The following is an 18,054-nucleotide window of genomic DNA, read 5'->3' on the forward strand; positions in this document are numbered from 1 at the left end:
TACTGTATTATTCCCAAGAGTTTTAATGGCCCAAAAGTCCTGTTGAGCTTATCCTGATTTTGACTAGTGTGGCTCTTATGCTGGAACATTTTAGAGTAACGTCGTACAACACTAAGTCTTGTGTGAAGTAATATCATTATGCTAAAGCGATATCTAAGTGACGAATCTGAATTCAGATTATACCAGATAATTAAGTCAAACCTCTCATAAGAGGCCATTCTTGAAAATTCCGAGGTTTTTTTCAGTTGAATTTGGTAAATAGAACCCCTTGAAAGCTTTAATTAATGTCTTGTTTCAATCATATCCAGCCTCATCTTTGACCTGAAGCATTAATGGGTGAAACTTATATTTATAACCTCAGGAAAGGGTTGTACTTGACGCCTTTGTCGTCTGCCAAAATTAAACATAATGATTTAATTATGGTCCAATAAGTTCTTGAACCTAAGATCATCAACGTTGTCGATTCATTTTAAATTTTGATAAAAGAAACATTGCCGTTTATTCATTACAGTTCTATCGGTGGAAACACCAGCTTTGCTAGATTCGAGTACTGTAGTTATGTTCGAGCATTGAGAAACACACCTGGCAATTAAGGCATACTCCTCCACCCATCCTTGATCCATTGATACTTATGCTCAGGCCCAGGTCATGTACGGTTCGGTTGTATGCGCAGGTGACAGCGTGGTTGTGGCAGTTACAGGCTTGAACGAAGATAGATTTGTGAGTCACTTAGTTCAAAACATTTCGATTGGGAAGGATAACATGACTCGCATCCTCAACGACTAATTTAAATTGTATAGGGTATTAAATGTCGTGATAACGGCAGATCAAGTGATGACAGTTCAAGAATTCTGGGCATGTTTAAAAAATTAAGATAACTTAAGGTAACGGAATACTATGGAAAGTTTGGCCACAATTTTCTCCTGCAGTGGAAATCTTATTCACTTCGTTAACTGATTTCAGCTGCTTACTTACGTTCACACTTTGTATTAACGTCATTGGTCCAGGGAGCTCCACCTCCTATCTTCCAAGCGAACTGATTGAACATTGGACAACAAGTATCACAGTTGACTCCACACGTGTTACCCTTGCACTGGCAGGAGCGCAAGCCTGTTGACTGGTTGAGCGGACAATGATTGCCATCTCCGTGTCCTTTGCAGTCGCACCGACCACTCAGTTCAATTTCGCGTACAGTGTAATGATGCTGTGAAATTGGAAACTTTATTTAGCCATGCGGGCCAGTTGTTGGTAATAACGATGATAATAAGGATGAGATCAGGGCTAAGGGCTAAGTTAAGTCTAAAGTCTAAACGAGCTGGATGAGTCAAATATTTTCTGTCGTTTCTAACAATCGCGTTTGGGTGACAAATAGAACATTACAAAGTGTATCTTGCAATATTTCGAAAGCCTTGGAGACAGGACGTTTGGCTTCCAAACTTTCCTATACGGAATTGGTACTTGTAATGGAATGTTCACAAGCTGGCATGATGTGCAAACACAAAAGTTCACTCACCCACAATGTTGCCATGGTATCAAACTTTCTAAAAAGTCCCGAAAAGGTGAATCTAACTGCAGTAGCGTTCATCCAGGCCTAAAACATAGGAGAAAGAAACGAAAGCATACGTCGCGACAAGAGAAATAAGGAAGAAGAATGTCCTATTGATTTAATTTGTATCTTACCTGAAAACCAGGCGTATAAGGGTCTGGTGTACCATCTCCTCTCTGCGGCTGATTTAAGTCAATGTATATCTGAAACAAAAAGAAAATTTACCTAGTTTTTCTGTGTCGTGAAGAGCTACACACAACAGTCACAGCTATAGCTATCCTTTTTTATCTATTCATTTATTTATTTTCATGGTTGCATATTTACATCTGTACTTTTTAACTAGTTGATTACTAACCCCTAATGTAAATCTGTGTGGCTTCTGTTCCGAGTTTATTAATGTTTATATTCATTCATTTTCTTTATCTTCATCTTTATTTCGTTCATCAAATGATTCTTATTTAAGGGAAATTATCTTCCCACGATTTCGTACTACTCTCGTGATACTGATACTCTCGTATCATAAAGGGGCCTTTAAGAAGTTACTGATATAATTATCTAACACCACCTGACATTTTACAAGGCAGCTAAGAAGGCAAACATTGTATTCGGTCATTTTTCGAGAGGGAGAGGGGTCCTAAGGCTTACTTACAGTTTCATTATATTCTGGTGGAAAATAACGGCTGTACTCCGTACACAACACTTGATCTACACTGGATATAACTCCCTGGTAGGCAGCAACACCAAACTGTGTACTACATTGGCGGACTGCAGGAGAGGTTACCAAGTAGTGCCACGGAGTAAACGTGGCACCAAAATCTGTCGACTTTTCCACCTTTATAGCTCCTGGCCTTCGATAGTTTCCAAATGTAATGTTCATATCCTGGACAAAGAATGTCTGCAGTGGAACAAAATAGGAGTTAGTTTACCTTTAAGCAACAGCTCCAGCTTTAAAATCACTGTAAATCAGTTGAAACTATATAGGGATAGCAGGGTTCGTAAAAACTTTTCTTGCCTACACCATGATTTTCTTTACCTTCTTTTGGTTATACCACCTTCACGGCTGATACTATTTTTGTATACCATCAAAACCGAAGCCATAAATATAACGCCAGTCAAATGAAACCGATAGTTCAATTTGTTCATGTGTCTGTAACGGAGAATAATTTAGTCAACTGTCGTACAACTGTCTTGTTCCAAGTTTTTGACTGAATGTTTGGCAGCGAGAAACAAAGATTGAGGGCCAGTATAATGTTTCCCGGCGGTCGAATATATTCTGACGTCTCAAAGATTTCTATACATTTTCGAAAGCCACGAATAAGTGTGTTTGAAAAGATTCAATGCGAGGCCAAGGATCATGCGGAATCCTATACCTTTATGAAATAACATTATTGCGGGTGTTATCGCGTAGACAATCCATAAACAAAGGTACCGACCTGGAGAACTTCAATCAGAGCGCTTTAACTACGTGTCTTTCTGACAACCAGCCCAAATTCGGCCTGTGTATCAGTTTTTCTATGGCCACTACAAAATCCTTCATGACTTCTGATTATCAGTCTGTCCAGTGTTATATGTTCGCTCAGGTGGGAGTGAAATATGTCTTCCGTGTTGTTAATCAAGCAAAAGCAATAAGTCGAGGGAGCAGTTGACAAGCTCCAACATATTCGAAGATATGAAAGAGGAAATAAAGCCTTCACAGTTAGTCAACAGTGATGGCCAGTTTGAGCAAGGGTTGAAACGGTTTATGTGACTGAAGTCCTTTAGTGCCTCTACTCTCCAAAATTTAATAGAACGTTCGAGCCCACCGTACAACATCGATGAGCATATTACTTGAAAAATTTCAACGTTTCTCCGTCATCATCAAATAACTAATACTCTTGTTGTTAAATGGCTGTCTTAAACAAAAGATGAGAATGACCCATGAACTACATAGCCGGACTTTTCCCTTAAGAATCCTACTATCACAATTTATGTAAATTTTACTCGTTAGCTTATTTAAACTTAAAACTATTTATGATACCTGTTCAAAATGTATTGTAATTATTGCCAGGTCCTCTCCACCTTTCGATTGCCAATGAGTTGATAAAGAGCCATCGACCATGTTTTGCGGAGGATATGCATTTGCTGGGTCGCTGGAATTACATGTGAGTGGTATCCTGTCCTCAGCGCTCAGAAACCCTTGCTGAGTTTCAAAGAAATCTTCGGGAGGATTTCCGCACGTAAAGTTTGCTTCAGTTTGCTTCATGTAAACAGCATTGAAACTTGTCTCTGTCACCTCCAGCACAGGGGCGAGGATAATAAGAATTAACAGGGTCTTCTCCTTAAAACGATACATACTAGATACAGATGTTGATGCAGAAAACAATTTCGTCTGCCTTCTCCATTCCCATATCTAATCATACATATTCAAATCCCCTGTCTCATTAACTATACATACTTTCTCTATAAACAGACGCGTTCGGTTAGGACGCATATTTAACACGTAGCTCTTTTTTTAGATCTGGTGCTGTAAGCCGCTGACTTGACGAGTTCTCAAGCGGATCACTTCGGCGATTCAGTTCAGCATAAGTGTGCGGTTACGAAATCGTGATGCAACGCGAATTCGAATGACACAAGATAAACACAGTAAGAAAAATGCTGGGTAAACTCTACAGAGCGGTAGGCAGGGACATGGTACTATTCCTTCGCTGCCTTTCCTCCTTCTTTATCGCTCTAATTGCCCGCTAGTTATCAAAAGAACACGCAAAACGATAAAAATGTTAAATCTGTACCCATCCATCAACTCCTAATGGTAGAAAAGTACAAAGCACAACCCCGAACAGACACTCGACAAAATGGAAAGTGTTCGGAATAAAAGACTTTCGTTTCGTTTGACTGAGAGCAACTCTGCTTGAATTCATGTACATTTTCAGTCAAACTGAAAATTAACAGAAAGTGGCTCAGTAATTTAAAGACAAGTTGCAAGAACTCTTGGAACCGAAAATAGTCAGAAGTGGTTAAACCCGTTTACATTGTCGCGGTTGATAGAACTACAAGCGCTTTCTTAACTTTTGTGGTTGACAGAATCTATTTGCATATCTTAGTACAGATTTTATTCGTCCCAGATCCTTTTAAGAGTCAGTCTCTTGTACATTGGTGGTCGTAATTGAAGACTGAGACGGGGGATCACTTTGTATTGTGTTCTCTAAACATGCTTTTATGATATAAACTTGATGAAGATCCGTCGAGAAACGGTCGACAGAAAAAAAATTCTGTTAAATAAGCTAAACCAAGAGAAGAAAGAAGAGTAATGGGAAGTACAAGAAACGCTTCCCTGCGTTTGGTACAATAAGATATACAACTCCACCACTTATTTATAAATTCATCAGTTTTAGCGTGTCAGTCCTAATTAAATAGTTTTACAACTACAATTTTTACAGCCTTTTTTACAAGCACAGCTCTAGACCACACAGGCGGCCTCCATTCGACTTATAATAACTTTTTTTAGCTCATTATTATGTTAATATCTAAAATTTCCACTCAAATACTAATTAGTCGAATCCTTGAAAAAATGTCCCTGAATTGAAGACATAATGACGAATGAAATAAATTGATTTTTTTTGGCATCGAGATGTGGAAACATTTAATGTGCATGTATCGAGGAGAATTCCAAACCGACCCCTCATTAGTAGATTAAGATGATGAATCCTTCTTGTTTCGTGTTTTCTCGACATTACTTTCATTACATCATAACTTTGATGATATTTCTAGTTTAATTATGATAACATTGAAAGAAATATTGGTATATGTAAGACAACAGATAAAAATGTTCCGATCTGAGAGAGCTAATTTGTTTTGGATTCCAGTTACCGTGGCTGCTTTCTTGTTTAACAGGCAAAACAATATATAGTGATTAGCGTGATGCCAGCACTCGGCAGAGAGAAAATACTTGTCTAGTGTCAACCCTATTTTGAAATAACCTCAGTTCTCGGCAATTATTCGCCTCTAACTCAAAATACCCGCACTTTTCCGTCTAAAAACATTTTAAAGAGATCCTGGGGTTGTCAGGCGGGTTAAGTCTGAGAATGTTGTAAATTAAACAATTTCGCAACCATCACTTCAAGACCCTTCCAAAGCCGTGGTTATTTAGAATCAGTCGCTTGTGAAAAAGTGATTTAGAAAAGACGCTAAACGAGACAAACTTATGCGAGGACATCTCATGATGCGTTTTATATTTGGCAGGAATGACAAAACTCGCAGTTGGAATTATTAAAATTTAATGACAATTAAACTTACAACCTGCAGCCTTTTGTAAACGGGACGCGAAATTTTCGAAGAAAAGAATTAACTATCGATTTTGTTTATCGTTGTTAACGAACGATTTGAAGCAAAAATAACCATGGAAATTGTTTCAAATTAGCGAGAACTGTACTTATTGGACAAAAGGCCGTGTTTAGTTGAGAACTAACAGATATATGTTATCGTCTAGAATGTAAACAAACTCGCGTGATAACCCGCCAACGCGGAGCGCGGACGCCCTGTTATTGCGCAGATTATTTTGCGCATGCTGTAGTCGTATTGAGTTAGCGCGAAGCAAAGATGTCGGACGAAGACCTAAGAGGTTTTTAGCTTGATTTCTCTCGTTGTGATCGTGCGATTGCCGTAGATCCTGTCTTTAAAGAAGCCGATTGTATTTTTTATTAACATGGCTGTGTCTTGCTTGCAAATCTCTGCTCCTAGATACAAACACAGGCAAGAAGAAAGGACTCTTCTCCAGCCTCAAGCGTTCGAAGTCTAAAGGAGGACGTGGTAGGAAAAACGCCAAATCGAGATCCATGCCGCAACTACCTCAGTCTTACGTTGATATGAAGTGTCAGATAAATGGCACTGCTACTAAAACTAATGATCCATTTAATATTTCTCAATCAGCTAAAGGTGCCGAAGAAGACGGGGCTGCACCCCTGCCTTCACCAACGGAGGCTGGAGGTTTAACGGAATGTCCCGCTCAGGATGTTACCCCGGGCGCTTTGGTACGTCATCTTTGAACATTTTTAGTCGTAAAATTCCCTTTTAAAGTAGTAAACCACCGTTGACCTGACTTTCGCTAGTAAATCGCTAACAGAATACTATTGTTTTTGTTTTTATTGTTGTCGAGCGCCCATTTTTCCCTTGGTCTTCCGCCTTCGAGGATTTTCAGTCAAGCAGTTTGTAGGAATTTGTAATTTCTATGTTTTTTCTTCTAGGCTGGTGATGTAGCCAGAGCGGGGAAATGTTCATTCTTTGCTCTTGAAGTAGAGCTTAAGGATGGAAAAGACTTGGCAGCCCGGGACAAAACAGGTACCAGTAATTTTAATAATACAGTGGTACAATGCACGCGTGAATGTCCGCATAAATCCTTCCTAATTATTGAGTACCAAAAAATGCTAACAGTACTGTTAAGATTTAAAATTCTTATAACGAGTAAAAGCATCCATAAAAATATACTGACTGCCTCTTTCGCAGAGAATGAGACAGAAGATGGACTCGAATAAATTAAAGGAAAACTATTGTAATTTATATGCACTAAACAGGCTTCAAGTGAAAATTAATAAACAAATGGCTTATGGAACGTTTTAAGTTTTGAGAAAACTAAACTATGAACAACCAAATACTCAAATAAGAAGAGCTGTGTCTAAGTTTGATTTAAAGGCGAATAATCGAGTCCAAACGTGCCATTGCGTAGGTTGCTTGATAAACCAAAGTCATGCATTTAACCTTCGAAAATGAACCAGACACTTTGCTAATTATATTGCTATTTCATACCAGTCAGTTGCCTTTGATGAGGGTGATATTAAAACTTTGTACTAATTTTGCCCAAAAGTTTTTCTTTTAATCCACGGTTCCTTTTGAGAGTCATTCATACATATTCTGTGTGGTAATAGATAATACTTAACCTGTAGACTTGACTACTAGTCAAACCATTTACTGATGTTATTCTTAATCAAACTAGTTTTTGTCAGATTTGTTTGCAGAACTTAGAATTACCTGGAAAATTTACCAGGGTCTCTTTTAGGTTAACACCCTGTTTTGCTATTAATTATTTAATAGAATATTAATTATAGATCTCAGCTGTAAACAATAATGTCAGTTTGTCAAGGTGCAATATAAACACACCACTTGGCAAAAGGTATTGTTAACAATTCTTGGAAACTTTTTCTACATGCTGATGTTTGATGTCAGCAGGTGGCCTGTTTATTTCCAAAAACCCCTTGTATTTATGCAAAGCATTTAAAAGCAGTATTAAATGTAGATGTAGCATGGGTTCAAGATATTTTTTTTTCACAAAGTTTACAAGCAATTTTAATCACAGCATGCAATCAGATACTTAAAAAAAAATAAAGAGGAATGTTTCCTTTACTCATGTTTGATTATTATTTATGTATGGTATGTGCTGACTTTCCTAGCATTACTGTAGCATTTTATTTGTACAGTGATATTGAGGATATTTTATATGGTTGAAAAAAATTTACATATACTTTAACATGTAAACATGCAAATTGATAATGCTATAGTAATGTATAATTTTTATAAATAATCAACAGTTAGAACTTAACATAACCTGTTAATGACTGTATATTTAAAACACTAACTTTTCATGGAAGTTCAATTGTTCTTGGCAGGATATATTGTTCCAGAGTCGGTGGTGAATCATTGTGAAATTGATAACAATGTGCAAGCCATGCTTTCAAGATAGTTCAAATATGTATATACTTTTGCAGCAGTTAAAGCTCATTTCTCAGTTTGGCTGCTTGGCTTGCAATGAAAGAAAAGAAATTAGAATTTTTTCTTAATTCTTCTATATCCTTGAAAAATAAATTGTGATACAAGGTACTGTATCTAAATTAATACTCCTGTACCTACACTGTGAGACATGTATACATATAAACATTATAATGAGCAACCTAAGGGGTTGATAAAAGTTTTTTTCTTGTATCACTATAAGGTACAAGGTATTCCTTTTTAGAGCTCATTTGTGTCCAGTAATTACCCTCTCACTATGAAAGGAAGATTATTGCTTTGATAGAAGCTTTTATTTAAATGATTGTTTATTTGTGATCATTTTGTCAGATTCTTTTAGTGTGGAATTTCTTCATGAAAAGCCAGTTACTAAACCTATCACCAGGGCACCAGGTTTGAATAAAAGCTACAGACACTAAACATGAACATATCTATAACCTTTCATTAAAACAACTAACACACCATCTTATAAATACTATGAATAACAATTGAAATGAATGAACTTAAATTTTGACCTCTTAGCTACCAAAGAGATATACATTGACATAGCATACCAATTATGGGAATACTACAGCTATAGGTCTGTTGTTCAACTGCACAGATGAATTTGGCTGCAAACAAAATCTCATCTTGTTAACTTACTGTTATCATGTACAGTGATAAGGTTTCCAAGCAAAACATTTCCATTTATTGTCATTGTTTATGTCACTGGTGACTAAGAGGTATTTGAAATGAATAAGGTGGATTGTGATAAGCTTTAAAATTCTGGAAAATTAAAAACTTGTTTGTCAGAGGCTCTTTGGTTTTTTTTTCTTAATTGAATGAAAATTAAATGTTTAAATAGGACTTCTTTCAACAATAAGAAAAATAAATGGTCAGATTGTCCAAATATATCTTTTTTCAAAATTAAAATGATAATAAATGAATTGATGTCTTTTTTCAAATAATTAAATTCTAAACTTTAAACAAAGAAAAAAATTAAACCTCAAGAAAACTAAAATGGGTGTTAGAGTGTATTTTTTAGTGGACATTCTTAAATGAACATTTATGCATTGGGTCCTTGAAAACATTGTGTGATGTTTTGTTTTCATTTCATAAGAAGCTGCTTTTACTGATTTTATCATCATTTGTTGATTTCAGGCACCAGTGATCCTTATGTTAAATTTAAAACTGATGGGAAACAAATCTACAAAAGTAAAACTGTGCAGAAAAACTTGAACCCTCAGTGGAATGAAAAATTCTGTGTACCAATTGAAGACATCACTGTTCCACTCATCTTGAAAGTACTTGACTTTGATCGAGTTGGAAATGATGATCCAATGGGACGAGCTGTAGTGGACTTGTCAGCAATTGAAATTGAAAAGTAAGCCATAATATTTTGAAGCAGTATTTTCAACTCAATTGTATTGTTAAAATTCCATGACTTCTACATTTCATTATCTTTGCATGTAACCAGAGATTGAGAGATGCAAGTACATGTACATGTTCGTGAAAAAAAATGCTGTCTTTTTTATCAAAGTCAAAGAAATTTGGTAGAAATGAGTCACTTAGAGGAAGCAGCACATGAAGGATTTGTCTATAAAGTAATATTTTTAAAAATTTTTGACTAAATGATCTTTAATTTTATCTGCAGACCCACAGAGATGATCCTTGAACTTGAAGATCCAGATGGAGGAAAAGAAAAGCTGGGTCAGATATGTGTTGTTATCACTGTCCAACCTAAGAACTTTGAGGACAGGCAAGAGGTAATATAAAGATATACATGGTTAATACACTGTAGTACATGTCAGAGGCTGGCAGTGAGACCTAAACCAAAATGAATTATTATTCTCTGTGCTTACATTCTCTAGTTGCCTGTGATACTGTACACTTGTACACTGTAAGTCCAAACAGAAGCCAGTTCTTGATGAATTTTTTGCAGATGTTTGAACATTTTCTGCAGTTGCTAAATGGTACTCACAATAACCACCAACTTGTGGTTCTAATTTTTGCTAATGTTATATTCATCTGCGATTTCCAAAAGGTTTCCCGGAAAGCAGCTGCAGCAAAGAAAGGTCAAGCTGCTAAAGAACCAGGCAAAGCACAATTGTGGGATGGTATTGTTTCCATCATACTTGTTGAAGGAAAAAAGATGATTCCCATGGATGATTCAGGTTTGTGGGATTGGAATGTTCTAGGGTTTTTTTGAAATAGCTGCTTCTGTGGGAAAGTAGGATGTTCCAATCTGTATCTGCAAAATTAGGGACTTCTTTTTTTATATAATATGATAGTAAAAGAAAAGTGTAAAGTAATCAGAGGACATTCTCCACAATTGAACTTAAAAATCTGTTAGACCATCAAGATTTAACCACAGAATTCTCAGATCTGTGATGCTTCATGAACATGCTGGATAGATTGACCAGTGCAAGTCTGGATTGGTGTTTTTTTCTTTTTTGTAATATTTCCATTGTGAATGGACATATGGTTACATTCATTTGACTAAAAAAAAAATGAAATGGCAAAGGATGAAAAGGTTGGAAAACAAGTTTAGTGATGCGTTCTATATTAATTTTATATCTTAACATGTTCTGAAGTAATAAACTGAGTTCCACCTTTTGGTTTTCTAGGACTCAGTGACCCATACTGCCGTTTCCGTCTTGGGAATGAGAAATACAAAACCAAAGCTTGTAAAGAAACCTTGAATCCACAATGGAAAGAGCAATTTGATTTAAAAATGTTTCCTGACTCTCCCATGATGTTGGAAGTTACAGTCTGGGACAGAGACATAAGGAAAGATGAATTCATGGGCAGGTGAGCTGAGAGTGTGTTATGTACACTCACCAAGTACACGTATCATCAGCAAACTACTTGAAATTAATTTTTTTGGTTCAAAAAATTATCATGCAGTATCACTATTCTTGTACATTAATCATCTTTCATTTTTGATTGTCAGGTGCCAAATTGATTTGTCAACCCTGGAGCGTGAAAAGTCACACAAGATTGAGGCAGCACTTGAAGATAATGCTGGAATTATAGTTATGCATCTGTCAATAACAGGACTTGATGCTCCAGGTTGTGAATCAGATTTGACTGCACACACAGAAAAGCCAGGAAGAAGAGGAGAGATTGTCAAGCAATTTCATTTAAAGAACACACCAAAGAAGATCAAAGAAATTGGATGGCTGCAGGTAAATTATTACTAAATTGAACATTGAGATTGAGAGATAGGTGTAATCATCATAAAATATAACTGTGGATTGAGAGGCTAAGGTGTGTGGGGGTCATGTGTGGTAATTTGAGTAATACAATTACTGGTACTTACATTTATATGTACAAGGTGTAATGATGCAGTAGTTACTGGACAATTTGTCAAGGAAACCTAATAAAATACTAGGTTAGGGGGCATTTCTTCCCACTTGGAAGGAGCAATGAAACAAATAGACACTTCATCCTACCCAGACCTAGCTAAGCTCTGGCACAGCACTATGCATTGGCCTGTTTTAGAATCATACAGCATACCAGTTGTTGTAACTTCAAATTACCACTAATTGCCTATCATTTAAATATTATGTCTATTGTAATTGTATGTGGAGAAAATGTGCAAGTAAAATATTCAAATAGTTTTGTTAAATTTAATGGCTCTGAATCTTGACAGGTAAAACTTCACCGAGCTGTTGGATTGGCATCGGCAGACATTGGCGGCACTAGTGATCCATTTGCAGTGATTGAGCTGAACAACCAGAGGCTTGTTACACCAACATTGTATAAGACTCTGAATCCTGCTTGGGAGAAAATTTATGAAATGTGAGTACATGGACTTTGTTACCTAACTAGTCTGTGTAAGAAACAATGACAGATTTACACATTTTCAGTTGTAGTTAACAGGTAAGGAAAAAAACTGACCTCCTTTGAACTGATACTGCTACTACTAGCTTATCAATAAAGCCCATACTCATTTTTACACAAAAATGTACCAGTCATTCCTTTTGTGATGTTTTATTTCAATCATGTTCTGTCTAATTTTTCAAAGTGAACATTTCAATTTCATAGTCAACTTTTCATTTTCTTAAAATAATTATTTGTCTGACAAAGTGTCAAATTTTACGAGGTAGAAACGAGGTTTGACTGTAGCACTGGCTGCTACGTGTAGGGCTCAGAACAGTTCTAACAAATTAATATGGTTCCAACAATTCAGATTACAACAACAGCTAAAACAGCAGCACAATCTTAATTTTCATTGTTTTCATTTTAATAGTTAGAATTGTTCTGGCCAGCCACTGCTACACCACCGTGAGGGTGCGGGGGGAAGTTTATCCAAATCTAATTACAAACACTCGTTATCTAGAATTACATTACAATAAGAAAAATGACAAAATCTTAAGTAATGAAATGTAAAAGGAAGGACAGAAAGAGACCAGACAATTGATTCGAGTATCAATGGGCTCTATCAATTACAACATTTACACTGTAGCTCTGAAACGTTGATATCAAGTTAGTGTACTTTCCACGTCTATCCTTACAGGACAGTGTTCGATATACACGATGTTCTTGACATTACTGTGTTTGACGAAGACAAGAGAGGTGCTCCTGAGTTTCTCGGTCGAGTAGTTATTCCATTACTTCAGGTAACCATAGCAACACTCATATTAGGCAGTTTTGTGTCTGTTTGTAGCTAAATGAGAAAAAATACCGCCCTTTTTAGGCGACAAATGGTTTTGAGTGACTTTTTAAGTAACTTGCCCATGTTTTAGCAATACACTATTACCGTGGAAACTACCTCTTGGAAAACTAAGCAAAAGTAAGGTAGATGATTGAAGTAAGAATGCAACTTGTCATCGTTAGTTGTTCCCTAGCCGTGCAAAATCTTTTGTTATCGTGTTCACAGTTCGGGACTTTAACTTGATAGGATTTTCTTATTGGTCGATCAGTTCAAAATGATTGGAATGGCATTCAACCTTGTGCACGGTCAGATCTAAAAAATCAACTAAATGATTTCTTTTTCCACCACTCACAATTAAATCCGAAATATTTCATCTTACCGCACTTCGAGATTCCAAAGAGTGACACTAGTTGTGTGTTTTCAAAAATTGACTGCCGCCACTTAAACTTCAACGTAGTAACCTGGCCTCATACGCGTGTCGGTGCAGAGAATTGCAGAGGTCTCCCAACTGGTAAGAACTACAACGTGCTGTTCACAAACAGTTGTTGCTTCGGTTGTCGCAGAAAAATCAAACTTGGGGGTAATTTTTGCCACTTTCGAAACAAATTCACTCGTATATAAAGGTCGTTGAAAGTCGAAAACGCACTCTGTGTCAAAAGAGGATACGTTTGTATTTTAATGGCACACAATAAAGTTGTATGGTTCGGAAGTATACTTTTTCTGGAAACAGAATATAATTTGCTTCCCTAGGTCACACCTGGTGAGAAGCGTTTGTACCAATTGAAGAACAAGAGTCTGGAGGGAAGAGCCAAAGGGCACCTTATCCTGACACTTGATGTGGAGTATAACCCTATAAGGGCCGCTGTAAGGACCGTCAATCCAAGGGAGCCTAAGGTCATGTTTGAACCAGCCAAGTTCAAGAGGGCGGTAAGGATGTGAAGTAGTTGTGCTTATTTAATACTTGCAAGTAGATTACGGGTCTGGACTTTAAATTTGTGAATTTTTATTTGCAGTTATTGCAGCGCAACATTGACCGGGTAAATAAGCTGGTTGCAAGTCTGGTTTCAACTGGAGCATTCGTTCAATCACTGTTCACGTGGCAGTACAAGTTTAGAAGTGCTTTTGCTTTTGCAGTAAGTTTTTACTTGTGCGTTCGTGTGCAATTATAATTGATCAAACAGTTTCAATCATTTTTCAATGAAAAAACAAAGCAAAAACAAAAACATTTCCAATTACGTGTACGTTGTGACAAGAGGTAAATGAGAAGGTTATAACGCGTTGGTTCGCATCAGTAAAATCGAGTCACCAATTTCAGAGCTCGGACATTTTTCTGGAAGCACAATTTCTTCCGTTTGGCTGTGCTTGCTGTGCTGTAGGGGTACGCACTATAAAATGTCAGAATATGGGGAGAAACATGGCGGCCTAATGGGTAGGGCGCCAAGCCACGGTGTGTGTGGAACATCTGGGTCAACACCTTGCCGCTTGTGTTGTGCCTCTCCACACCCTTAAAATTTTCAAAGGATACTAGCAAAAACTGGGAGGCAAACCTGACGTAATGGTGCGGGCTACGTGTACCTACATTGAATCATCGTCCTGTTTAAAAGGAATAGCAATACTCATAGACCACTGGCTTGAAATCAAAACTTGGCGAGATCAGAGAAACCCGTATTTCGTCAGAATACTCGTTGACATCTTTTAAATTGTTTTCTGTTGCATTTTTCAGATCTACATCATGTTGTGCTTGAACTTTGACTTCTATATTATACCGCTGACTCTTCTACTTACGTTTCTGAAGCAATACGTCATGTGTATGTTACTTGCTGAGAAGAACGTAAATCCAGAAGAACAGGTTAGCTTATCCTACATTTGATTAGCGAGGGCTGGAGTGTATGCTACAGAAGCACAGTTATCTTGTTCAGTTTGTATGATAGACGACCTCTTGCACGATGTGGTGAAACATAGCCACTTGACGATTTGCTGATGGAAGGAGAAAATGAAAAGAGTTGACTAAAATACAGTTGATGTCATAAGCCCCACAAGCACGTTAACATTCCATTACATAATTGCTATGCATGGGTTTGTTTCAGTCAAATTATAAGATGCCCCCTTTACCCTCAAGGAACTAGACAGGTAGTCGCTCATCATTTTGACTGATGACCACAGCCATTATCCATTAGTAAGGCTGTCAGGAAACCATTGTTGTGAAATCTGTTGATCAATTTCAAATTTGAATGGTTGTGACAGGAAGGTGCTCCGGTGGACGAGGAAGAAGACGACGAGGAAGAAGAGGAAGAAAAAGGAAAGAAAGGGGTGAGCTGCTGGTCAATCAACTATTGGTTCTTAATTGACAGTGCTCGGTCTTTTGACGAGGCAATAACTTAAACATTTGTGGCCTTTTTTAGGATAAGGGTAAAAGTTTCAAGGAGAAGATTGCAGCACTCACATCCATCTGTCAAACTGTGCAGAATGCGTTAGATATGGTGGCCTCCAATGGAGAACGAGTGAAGAAGTAAGGAGTATAAGTGATCTGAGTACATGTGGCCGTTCATGATTTTCTTTAAGTTAATCTAAGTCTAACCAAGCGACAGAATATCTTTTGTAAATCCCAATTTTTTTCCGTCTGTTTTTGAATAACTGTTTACGATGGGTGAGGGCTTAAACTTCTACACTTGGTATGCATCCTGCAATTTTTGCAGACATTGATTGACGGTTATAAACATTTGTTTCTCTGCAGCACGTTTAACTGGACTGTGCCGTTTTGTTCGTACTTGATGTGCATTATCTTCACACTGGGAACCATCGTACTTTATCTTGTACCTCTCAAGTTCTTGCTTCTCGCCTGGGGTAAGCTGGTGTTTTAATAACTTTCGTCCACTTAGTTAAGTATGCATTTGAATTATTGAAGGAAGTGCTAAAAATTGTCAATGGTTCTTAATGACTTCAATAACTTTGGAGACGTTCCGTGGCCTCTAGATTGTTTTAAGGAATGTTTGTATTGGGGTAGTTTCCTTTACTTTCTGTGTGCTAGTTAGAAGTTCAGCTGCAAGTTCGATGACGGTCACCATAAGAGGGGAAATTAGAGCCATGATGCGAATTGCCGCCACCATATAGTGGTCACTAGCTATACCAAGTCTTATTATACTGATACATGTACCTTCACTTGATAAGACAAATTGAGGGGCAATTTTTGGCGGTTGTTGGTATGTTACCAGATAAGCCACCGTTTAAGAACTGAGGAGGGTTACGTCTTCGGTATTGTTTTTCTCATCACGATCATCGTGTTTCTTACCAAGGACCCTCTAAGATTTGAATTGTAGTAATAGCTTATGGGGCATGCGTGTTTGTTTTCTTCCTTAGGAATAAACAAGTTCACAAAGAAGATCCGCAAACCAAACGCCGTTGATAACAATGAACTTGCGGACTTTTTGTCCCGTATTCCTTCGGATATAGAGATTGTAAGTTTATGGAACATACTCACCAATTTCGTAATTCAACGACTTGTGAGTAGACCACTTATCTGCTTAAGAATAAAAAAGGAACAATCGATACCTTGTCAGTGGCTGCCACGTCGAATTTCATGACGTGGTCGGCTGTGTTGAGGTCGGAAACTGCTAATATTTCGGTTTCATACTTCACAGTTTCACGTTTCCAACGGCCCAACAAACAACCTCTCAGGTCCCAACCATGCGATATGTTTGTCATTCAGATGGGAGGCTTTTGTAACAACGCTTGTTAAGACCAAAGGCTAGTCCCCAGTGAACAGATATCGAACTCCCTGCTCATTCACTTCAAGCCATGTTTTTACACAGAATGAAATATGAAACTTAATTCTTTAATTGAAAGAAAGCTTCAAAAAATGTTTGTTGGGGGTAGGCAAACATGGAAAAGCTACTAGGAAGGGGGGGGAGGAGATGGCAAATGACGAACTTTTCCGAGAAAATGTGTTCCTTTATTCGAATTTAATTCTTATTTACCAATGCGTTCTTTTCCCTTTGTTGACAGAAAGAGCAAAAGGTACTGAAGACAGACCCGTCTCTCAGGTTAAAGAGGATCGATGGTTAGCGCACACAGTGATACAGCATGTATCTTGCAATGAACTCGATCAGTTGTTCGACTGCTCTCGAGTGTGGTCCCTGTGCTACGAGTTGAAACTTTTGGGTTAATCTACATCGTCGTGGAGATGAGAATTTACAAGTGCTTTGAACATTTTCAGTAAAGAATTTTGCGAATTTAGCTCTATTTATTAAATTGTACAGTATTTATTACTTCTAGAGAAAAGAGAAAATTAATTGGAGAGCGAAAAGTAAGTTAAATGGCGGCTCCACAGTCACTGAATTATATTGGTCAGGCAGATAAGTAGTGTGCTGCCTTTAAAATATTTACATTGGGTTTGGATGTACAGACTGAAATAATTATAATGGTTAAAGGGCAAACTTTCGTTTTTTGCACTTCACAATTTTTGAATCAGTGAAAGTTCTTTTTCGTTTTGCTTTGTCAAACAACGTAGTTGGAAAAATAGAACTTGTTTGAATTCATTTAAATTTCAAGCATGAAGTGGGGTAGTCGGTGATAATAAATTGGTTTTTAGGACTCTCCAGCCAATTGCTGGTGTCGTGAGTCTCGTCCTTTTTTGGTTTTTGTTTCTTTTCAAATGATATAATTAGTTAGAGAACGATCTTGTTTCATTAAACTTTTTAACTTGTTAAGTATAGCGTGTAATTTTGACTACAAGGTATGGGTTTAGCAAGAAAAGATGACGCTCCGTCATTGGCACACCGTTGAGCAATCAAGCAATACTCCATGTGTGTACACCATACCATTTTCGTACCCTTTCCATCTTTTAGTGTCGTTTTGATTCCGGGTGGTACAAGGGAGTGCGGTAAGTGCTGTTCGCTTTTGTCATGTTAGGTGGCAACATTCTGAAAAGTGAAGTTCTCAGTTGCCATAAAACAATTTGTTTGAACAGGTTTTGTTCATGGTTGAAAATTCTTCGATCCTATACGTCTGTAGGTCTAATAACTGAGTAATGAGTAAAGGGGTAAGTTTCTAAAGAAACTGTGGTGCTGCGTCAGTGGGAGAGTATAGCAGGTAATTTAATGTTAACAACTGAGTTGAG

At 37.4% G+C, this 18,054-nt stretch overlaps 2 protein-coding genes across 5 annotated transcripts in view; one reads left to right on the top strand and one right to left on the bottom strand.

The window, feature by feature from the left end:
- The window catches only part of LOC131773149 (laminin subunit gamma-1), a 34,954-nt gene extending 31,037 nt beyond the window's left edge, over positions 1–3,917 (bottom strand). The window contains exons 1-6 of one of the 2 annotated variants that reach the window (XM_059089129.2): positions 3,564–3,917; positions 2,196–2,441; positions 1,681–1,749; positions 1,514–1,591; positions 976–1,204; positions 583–701 (exon numbers count right to left, since the gene is read on the bottom strand). In XM_059089129.2, coding sequence (XP_058945112.2) covers positions 583–701; positions 976–1,204; positions 1,514–1,591; positions 1,681–1,749; positions 2,196–2,441; positions 3,564–3,878 — 1,056 coding nt within the window. In that variant the 5' untranslated portion in view covers positions 3,879–3,917. Of the gene's footprint in view, positions 1–582; positions 702–975; positions 1,205–1,513; positions 1,592–1,680; positions 1,750–2,195; positions 2,442–2,979; positions 3,060–3,563 lie in introns of those variants that run through there. The other variant, XM_066165649.1, reaches the window with a different exon arrangement.
- Positions 3,918–6,049: 2,132 nt separating this feature from the next.
- On the top strand, positions 6,050–17,644 carry LOC131773165 (multiple C2 and transmembrane domain-containing protein 1). Of its 3 annotated transcripts, XM_059089156.2 has the most exons (20): positions 6,056–6,143; positions 6,263–6,331; positions 6,452–6,552; positions 6,766–6,859; positions 8,630–8,692; positions 9,440–9,662; positions 9,933–10,044; positions 10,323–10,452; positions 10,906–11,089; positions 11,232–11,466; positions 11,934–12,082; positions 12,801–12,903; positions 13,689–13,865; positions 13,952–14,071; positions 14,662–14,787; positions 15,183–15,248; positions 15,341–15,447; positions 15,673–15,782; positions 16,296–16,393; positions 16,941–17,644. In XM_059089156.2, the coding sequence occupies exons 1-20, from the start codon at positions 6,122–6,124 to the stop codon at positions 16,998–17,000; spliced, it is 2,349 nt and encodes a 782-aa protein (XP_058945139.1). In that variant the 5' UTR covers positions 6,056–6,121; the 3' UTR covers positions 17,001–17,644. The 3 variants fall into 3 exon arrangements, with proteins under 3 accessions (XP_058945136.2, XP_058945137.2, XP_058945139.1); XM_059089153.2 differs by having other exon boundaries at positions 6,050–6,143; positions 6,263–6,552; XM_059089154.2 differs by lacking the exon at positions 8,630–8,692 and having other exon boundaries at positions 6,050–6,143; positions 6,263–6,552.
- The last annotated feature ends 410 nt before the right edge of the window (positions 17,645–18,054 follow it).

Source organism: Pocillopora verrucosa, chromosome 4, assembly GCF_036669915.1.
Source record: "Pocillopora verrucosa isolate sample1 chromosome 4, ASM3666991v2, whole genome shotgun sequence".
Lineage (NCBI taxonomy): Eukaryota > Metazoa > Cnidaria > Anthozoa > Scleractinia > Pocilloporidae > Pocillopora > Pocillopora verrucosa.

Bases quoted from the DNA above. Each gene is read 5' to 3' on its own strand.
- LOC131773165 (XM_059089153.2), top strand. From the start codon at position 6,122: ATGTCGGACGAAGACCTAAGAG. The intron at 11,467-11,933 runs GTAAATTATTAC...GAATCTTGACAG, and splicing joins AAGAAATTGGATGGCTGCAG to GTAAAACTTCACCGAGCTGT. The intron at 15,249-15,340 runs GTGAGCTGCTGG...GGCCTTTTTTAG, and splicing joins AAGAAAAAGGAAAGAAAGGG to GATAAGGGTAAAAGTTTCAA.